The sequence below is a fragment of the Trametes versicolor genome, assembly GCF_000271585.1.
Source record: "Trametes versicolor FP-101664 SS1 unplaced genomic scaffold TRAVEscaffold_15, whole genome shotgun sequence".
In the NCBI taxonomy this organism is placed as follows: Eukaryota; Fungi; Basidiomycota; class Agaricomycetes; order Polyporales; family Polyporaceae; genus Trametes; species Trametes versicolor.
This window is the reverse complement of record NW_007360335.1, coordinates 663,393-671,510: the sequence shown is the minus strand read 5'-3', so window position 1 is coordinate 671,510 and position 8,118 is coordinate 663,393. Positions and strand designations below refer to the sequence as shown.

The window sequence follows — 8,118 nt, the reverse complement described above, 5'->3', positions numbered from 1 at the left end:
CGCACTTTGCGCGGATCCAGGTTTCGCGATGTTCGTCTACATGAGCACGGGTGCGTGCATCGATACCCCAGGCCCCCGATGGCTAAAACTGGTACGATGACACTTTCGGTGCAACAAGTGTTGTCCTAGGAGCCTTACAGACCCTTTTCCGTGGACGAAACCATCGATTCGGTGTCCTGCGCGTCACATGGGGTCTGCTGTAGAACTATCAAGGTGTCTCGCTCGACGCTCGGAGAGGTGCGTCATCTCAAGCTGAGATCGTGAGTGGAGTGCTCGCACTTTTGGCAATCCGAGCGAACTGCTTCAGCGCCATCATAGTCTTTGGGGCAGGAAGCATGGGTTTGGAGGTAGGGCTGTTCTCTGCCTGCCACGCCCGAGCTCCCATACAAAATCTACCATAGTTTCAAAATATGCCGGACGAGGTTTCGGAACCACACGAGGCCACTGTGCGTACAAGACGTTCAGAACATGCATCACGTACGATAGAACAACAACACGGGCGCGGATATCCGTACGGCGGTCGCAGCCGTTCTGTTTGTCCGTATCCTGCATGCATGATTCTGAAAATCACCTCGTAGGTTCACTGGGGTGCTTCGGCATCAACTGCATTCTCTGTCAGCACAACTTCTTGCGGAGACACCGGAGATAACGCACTTGCGTTGCATCGACCGACATCCACTTAGGAAACCTCGCGTGTGGAGCCTTCCGCGGATTGTGCCTATGCGTGAACAACAACGTCAACAACACGAAAGACGACATAATCCTGGCCACGACGACCACGAGCTCGCAACGTACCTGCGCGCTCGTGCCAACGGTCGGGTGGCTCTCCACAGGGATCCCGACGACAGCCTGGAACTCCCCGCTCTCCAGAGCGGGAAAGAGCTTGTTGCGCCGCACATACTCGGTCTCCAAGAACCACGCCGGCTCGCCCAGATACTCCCGCAGCACGGCCATGGACTTCTCGTCCGGGAGCTCCCACTCTTCCAGCACCGCCGCCATGTTGATGTCCGCGCGCTTCCACGCACACGCAGACGCAAGATCGACGATCATTGTAAAGCGATCCTGCGTGCCCGTTTTCCCAGTGTGCACTGAGTTGACGCATTTGAAGAGGTAGTCGTTGCCCACCTTGTTCTGCAGGAACAGTTGGGCCCAATGGAGGACGTCGACGGCGCGGGATATCTCCCTGCTCTGGTTGGTGGCTTGTTTCTGCTTGAGTGCGAGCTTCGGGTCGGGGTCGCGCTCGAGCTCGACGTCGTCCTCCAGAGGCGGCCAGAACTTGCCACCTTCTTTCTTGCATCTGCGTTTAACTGCGAATGCCTTGAAGCAGTCGCACTCGAATCCGTAGGACCATAGCGGCGTTTCGGTGGGCATGGTGAACGCCGTCTCAGGTTGAGTAGGTTGAGTAGGTATGGACATCTAGTTTGCGCGTGTGTCAATGGATTATGAAAAGTATGATAGCGTGAGAGGTCGAGGTCGTACACCGGTATGAACACTTGCGAAATTTATATGTCGCGATTGCGACCAACCACGTGGGAATGGCATGCGCGGTGTTGCAGCCGATCTCGGAACTTCTTGGATCTAGTAGGACCCTTCATCAGTCGGAGCCTTCTTTTACGTGATATCTGCGGTAGGGGCAGCGGTGTGCTGCGTACCAGAACTACTCCGTTCTTCTTCACGTTCTTTGCCACGCCGTGGTACGGTGCCCAGGCTCAGAGATCCGCGGATGGCGAACAAAATCGACACTGCCAGGATGACGGACCAACCTGGGAGTGAGTTGTGTACCGCGGGCTGGTGCCGTGCATAATAACTGATATGCTGAGTATCCCATGGAGGACGATTGCACGCTCGCTTGAGCAAGCGCAGGTTCGATACAGACGGAGATAATAAGCAGCGATTACAGATAGAAAGTTCGAATGCCTTGCTTACCAGCGGAAAGTTGGGGTTGCAAAATATCGGCGATGTTCATATACCGTCGGCGCTTGACTATGATTCAGGAAGTGAAAACGAGCGGCGTTGATAGTGCAGTCTTGGCGATATCCCAGGGTCGTGAGTGCGGGGAGCCTGTGCTAATGTGTTGCATTTTCGAGGACGAGCAGAGGAATCTGTGAGCCCAGTGAGGCAAGAGAGAGAACGAGAGGTCCAGTAGGAAGTGAGTGCGCGAACGAGAAGCGTGTGGGAGCTATGTAAGCGCCAGAGTCTCAGCCTGCGTGTGAGGTCCAACCGCCACGCCGTTGCGAGTCTTTAGTTGCTTTCTGTGAAATCTGTCTACGCTGTCAACATTTCAACGTCCAAGACCGAAAGAACTTGAAGCATCGTATGAGGTATATGCATGCAGTGCTCGATGGTCTCAGGTACTGCGCTGAAGTCGAAGCACGTTCATGCTAGCTCCATAGGTGTTGTTGCTTTTCTGCTCTCGTCTAACGCTACTTACTCATGACCACGCATTTAACTTCCACCTTCAGAAAACGGTACAGCGCCAAAAATTGCATTCCTCGATAGAGACATGGACGATGCGTCACACTGTACTCTTGATATACCTAAAATCGTGCCAGTGCCGGTGCAATGCGCTCCTACTACACCGTGACAACGCCGTCAGATTGCTCACAGGCACGAAGTGTTTTCTGTAAGTGCGTTTCGGCGCCGATTAGGTGATTGCTTATTCTGGCGAACAGTTCATGGACCTACCGCTCTGCTGGACGACGACTGGAGGAGAGAAAACCGTAGCGCGAGTGCCGTCGTTCAATCCCAGTGTCACGGCCGTGCCTGCGAGCACCCCGACATCATGGCAGTCAGAAACGACTTTGAACAAGCCAGAAGTCTGTCTATTGACAGGCATGTGTGCTTACCTGCGGGTACGTCTGTGGCCCAGAGGAATGAGTTTCTGGTCAGGCCGGGGAAGTGATCCAGGGTGGGCATGTTGATCCCCGCGCTGTCCGTGATGCTGAAAGGGAGACAGAGGCTGGGTTAGCTCTGCGACGATGAACAATGGGCGGTACAGCGACTCGCCTCTGCAAAAAGGTGGCATTCCGGCATGAACTCTTCAGTTCAAATAAATTGAGCTCGAAATGATCAACTTACCAGATTAAACGGAGCTGAGGGATGAGACGAGTAAGTGGATGAGGCGAGCTCGTGACAAGCAGGAGATACTCAAGAACACCCCCGGTCCAGGTGATCTCGGTGGGCACACACTGTGCAACGCTCTCACTACGTAGTACGAAGGTGAGCCTCGCAACAAAAAGTCTGCGCAGTGTCCCACTCACGGAGTATTGAGCACTAGTGGGCCAGCTGCGAACGCAGATGCGAACGCTGCGGCGAGGACGAAAAATGAGGTGATTGTCTTCATGGGTATTGATGCTAGACGGACAGATCGACCCTTACGATGCCAACCTGGCGTACCGCGACGTCTCTTTTATAACCGCAGATGAGGAGGAGCCTCATTTCAACCTTCGCCCGCCGAGGTGCCGTCGGGCTCATCTCGGACCCGCAGCCGCCGTGAGATAGCGCGCGCCGCGACCATGCAGCGTACATGTACTGACTATATAGGCCAAAAACGTAAGTTCAAGCGTGGTCGGGATTCATTGCATGACCGAACCGCAGCACAAACACCAGCGGCGAAGGACATGTGCACCGCTTCGCGAATAGCCTCAAGCGGCATGCGAAGAGAAGTTCTGCCATGCACTGACGGCTCTTGTTCTTGTCAGCGCTCCTGTCGAGTGGTGGGGCGATGCTGATGCCTGCCGTAGACCGTAGGGCGCGATCTGTTCCTCACGCAGCGCTGTATCCACCGTGTACATGACCTGTGACGTGCCGCCTGGTGTCATTGTGCGGTTCATTGGAGTTGACTCTCCGTGGAGGTCGCGCGGCTGTGTAGCAATGCGCATCGGAGCGAAGCGCAACCACAGCTGGTGCATTCACCCATCACATCAGGGTCATATGGCGAGCGAAGGACTCCCGATGGTGAGGTTGTTGTATTTCGCTGTCTGCTATGAGCGGCTACGCTCGGCCCGGCGCTTTTCCGCCTGATTCCCGTTTGCCGCCTCGTATATATACCGCGTAGATTACAGCTTTGTACCTCACGCGTTTGCAACGAGACTCCCCCGTTCGCCCCGTCTCCAGGCAAACCGCCCGCTGTGTACGCCCTCCTCGAGCTCCGAATTCCACAGAGGTAAAACCATTCCTATCACTGTTCCCTGCTATGCGGCTAACGGCTCGCATCAGGATACGGCCGCCCCTCTGCGAATCCTACTTGAAGCAAGAAGTATCCTCAGTGCGTGTTTCCTGTGTTTTCAGAGGTCACGCAAAGCTCACGAGGGATACAGATGACGTTCGACTAGGCTGAAAGTTGTCCTCTCCGGAGAAGATGGTCTGCCCCGTCGTATCGTTGACCCCGAGCACAGTGACCGTGCCTGATGGGTACCCGCACCCTCAGTTGTAAGCATGTTACATCATATCTGCATGCATTCCATAGGTATTGGGGCCTATTGAGCGCCAGGACATGGAAAACACAAACGAGCGTCCTTATGAAAGGGTGTAGTATGGTACACTCCGAGGTACAGGGCTCTCTACAGGGGGACACGAGTGAGCGCGACACCCGCGAAGAGTGAACGGGCCTGCCCTAACGCTATTACGTCACCCACTTCTCGTCATCGACTGCTACCTTGCTGCTCATGGTTCCTGCACTGGCCGCACACTTCTTCAGTTGCGTCCAGATACACCTTCTTCATCCTCTGGCATGCGGTATGTTGCATCTATTTTGTGATATGTGTCGTCCAAAAGTGTTGTGCTGACGACGCTCCCTGCAGAAGCTCATATTGTGACCTCTGAATCGCCGTGTCTCGACTCTATGGAAGTCACTGCGCTCACCTGAATCTCTGACGCTGTTCTTCGGCTCAAATCGACGTCCATACGACGTCCTGCACCTCAATCAGACCCCCTCCGAACTTTGCCGCGGGTCGAAACTTGTGCTATCAGTATGGCCGCACTGCCATGACACGCCCTCGCGCACGATGGACTGCGCGACCACGCGACTCTGCCTAGCCTGTTTCGCTCTCGCTGCAGTCTTGATACTCTGGGCAACAACACGAGATCCTGAAGCATCTGACACCTCCCCGAGCTACCATAGCAACGGATTTGAGCTTGTGGCTGAAGTTTGCACGAGATCTTGAGCAGCGTATGTCTCCTGCCATGTGTACGGTCCGATAGCCTCTCTAACATCGGATCTCGCCTGCCTAGTGAAGACGCTTCGAACCCACCAGTGGTTGCCAGTTTTATAATATAATAGCCCACCAACGTGGTACTAGCATTGTGTATTTGGTGATCACCTTTTTTTAATGTCTATCAGGTGGGCCACCAATATATAATCCAAGGCCACCCATTGTAAAATAGACTGGGCCTCCTCTGTCAATGCCTGTTAATTTTATCCTGCCCATTTGGGCTTCCCTGTTGACTTCTGTCAATCCCTGTTAATACCTGTCAATGAGGCTAGGCTGCTTGTAGGTCCCTGTTTACCGCTCTTTGGGCGCTTTTTAGGCTTCCAAATAGGGCAGGCATACCAAATGGCCGCACCTGGGCGCTTTTTTGGATATCCCAATATGGTAGGTGCCTACTACCTCCTCCTGGGCCACCCCTGGGGGCCCATTTTGGGCATCTAATGGGCACTCTGCTGTATAGATTAATGTGCTATGGATGTGTAGTTATTATGTGCTGTCTATGCGCCAATTAAACGCATATATGGGGCGGAAATGCCCCCATAAATGCGAATGCATGCCAGGGGTCAGCAGGGCAGGGTGGATGCATGGGGTATATAATGGGTTCCTGTTGGAAAACCTCCAGGGCAATGGTACCATATGAAAGCTATATTTTAGGCCTGCTATGGACAGCTTGTTTCGTGATGATAGCTGCATGGGTCATAGAGATATGACACTTCGCATTTTGGCAAAAAGTGGTCATTTTGTTCCTGCCATATCTTGGCACTCATAGCCGCTATAAATGATCCCCAAGCCGCGTTCTGACGAGGTTTAATGGACCTTTCAAATGAGCATATATCCATAGTTTTCTGACCATTTTCACTTTGGCCCTCCTCCTGCCCCCCTTACAAAAGAATACCCTCTAGTGACTTCAGTTCTTGACATATTCCCCTGAAAATATATGCATCATGTACTATATACCCATACATATATATTCTGAGCTTCTCTGGGTTTTGTATGCCCTTCTTCCTCTGGTATTCTCTATTGCACATTTCATGCACTCCCAGCATGTTTGTGGCCTATAAATCTACCTTTTGAGGCTATGACCACCAAACTGGCTACGTACATAGCCATGGTATGCATAAATTTATTCCCGCTTCTCAAACCTTTATCAGAGGCTTGGATCTTTTGGGGTATCCTTATCAGTAGTCCATAGCATATGCTCTGTAGAATTAACAGGGCTCCATTACGCGGCATAGAAAGTTGATAGATTGTAGTCCTATATCCTAGCTCCATAATGCAAAAACAATCATGTCATTTGAGTGTGAAGAAACAGAGATATGCAGGAAATACATCAAATGGTGGTTTGTGCTGCCCAGCACAGCATGCAGTGCTGGAACCATGTATCCTGCATATAGTGCATCAGAGGCACTTCTGGGGTGTTCTGGCCACTACTCTGTCAGTTCCTCATGGAAATTTCTACTTTTTTTTGCATCAGGCTCCTATATACCACTGCTATGTCACTATGTACTCTGATCAATATATTATGCATTCACAATTCATCAGAAGTGAGTATACTGTAGCCAACTGATAAGGATACCCTAGAGGATCTGTGGATGCGATAAAGATTCTGAGCATATGTACGGAGTTCAGTATGCGCTGGTTCAATATGGAGCAATTTTGGTAGTCATATCTATAAGGAATAGATTTATAAAACCCAAACATGCTGGGAGTCCATGAAATGTGCAATAGAAGGTCCCAGAGGGGGAAGGTCATACTGAAACCAGGGAAGCTCAAACTATATGTGTATATTTATGTAGTACATAATGAAAATTGTTTCAGTGGCATCCATGAAGAACTGAAGGATCTGGATGGCATTCTTTTGAGAGGGGGGGAGGAGGAGGGTCGAGGTTAATCTGGTCAGAATCTCATGAGAGTGGGTTCATTATGAAGCCTGTGATAATCTGAAGTGAATACTGTAAAGGGATAGTTCATATTCGCTTTGGATGCCAGAATATGGGGGAAACAAAATGACCGCTTTTGGCGAAAATGCGAAGGGTGATATCTCTATGGCCCATGCAGCTGTTATCATGAAACAAGTTGTCTCTAGCAGGCCTAAAGTACAGCTTCTAAACAGGACTACTGCCCTGACAATCTATGCAGAGGTGCCCATTAGAGCCCCTATGCATCAACCCTGCCCTGATGACCCCTGCCCTGGATTCGCTTTTCTGGGTGCATTTGCCTCTCATTTGGGTCATAAGAGAGCATATAGAAAGCTGAAAAACACAAGATATACACTAGGAATTGATTGCACCACCAGAGGACCTTTTAAGTGCCCAAAATGAGCCCCCAGGGGTGGCCCAGGAGGAGGTAGTAGGCACCTACCATATTGGGATATCCAAAAAAGCGCCCAGGTGCGGCCATTTGGTATGCCTGCCCTATTTGGAAGCCTAAAAAGCGCCCAAAGAGCGGTAAACAGGGACCTACAAGCAGCCTAGCCTCATTGACAGGTATTAACAGGGATTGACAGAAGTCAACAGGGAAGCCCAAATGGGCAGGATAAAATTAACAGGCATTGACAGAGGAGGCCCAGTCTATTTTACAATGGGTGGCCTTGGATTATATATTGGTGGCCCACCTGATAGACATTAAAAAAAGGTGATCACCAAATACACAATGCTAGTACCACGTTGGTGGGCTATTATATTATAAAACTGGCAACCACTGGTGTCGAACCAGTCGAATGATTTGGACCAGATACGGCGCTGTATACCCCTTTCTACCGGATCAAGTAAGTTCTAACGAGCGCTGGGCCTTTGCGTGTTGGTTGACCTCTCCGTCTCAGCGACTACGAAGATTTCAAGAGTCAGCTAAACACGCATTCCCTCCCCCGGCTCGCACTAACGTGAACCATGCACCCACAGCGGGCGGC

At 51.5% G+C, this 8,118-nt stretch overlaps 1 protein-coding gene across 1 annotated transcript; it reads right to left on the bottom strand.

Annotated features, from left to right (window-relative positions):
- Positions 1–679: 679 nt before the first annotated feature.
- On the bottom strand, positions 680–1,371 carry TRAVEDRAFT_24781 (uncharacterized protein; the record flags this gene model as incomplete). The annotated part of the gene is made up of 2 exons (XM_008046816.1): positions 680–718; positions 796–1,371. The coding sequence occupies 2 exons, from the start codon at positions 1,369–1,371 to the stop codon at positions 680–682; spliced, it is 615 nt and encodes a 204-aa protein (XP_008045007.1).
- Between the last annotated feature and the right edge of the window lie 6,747 nt (positions 1,372–8,118).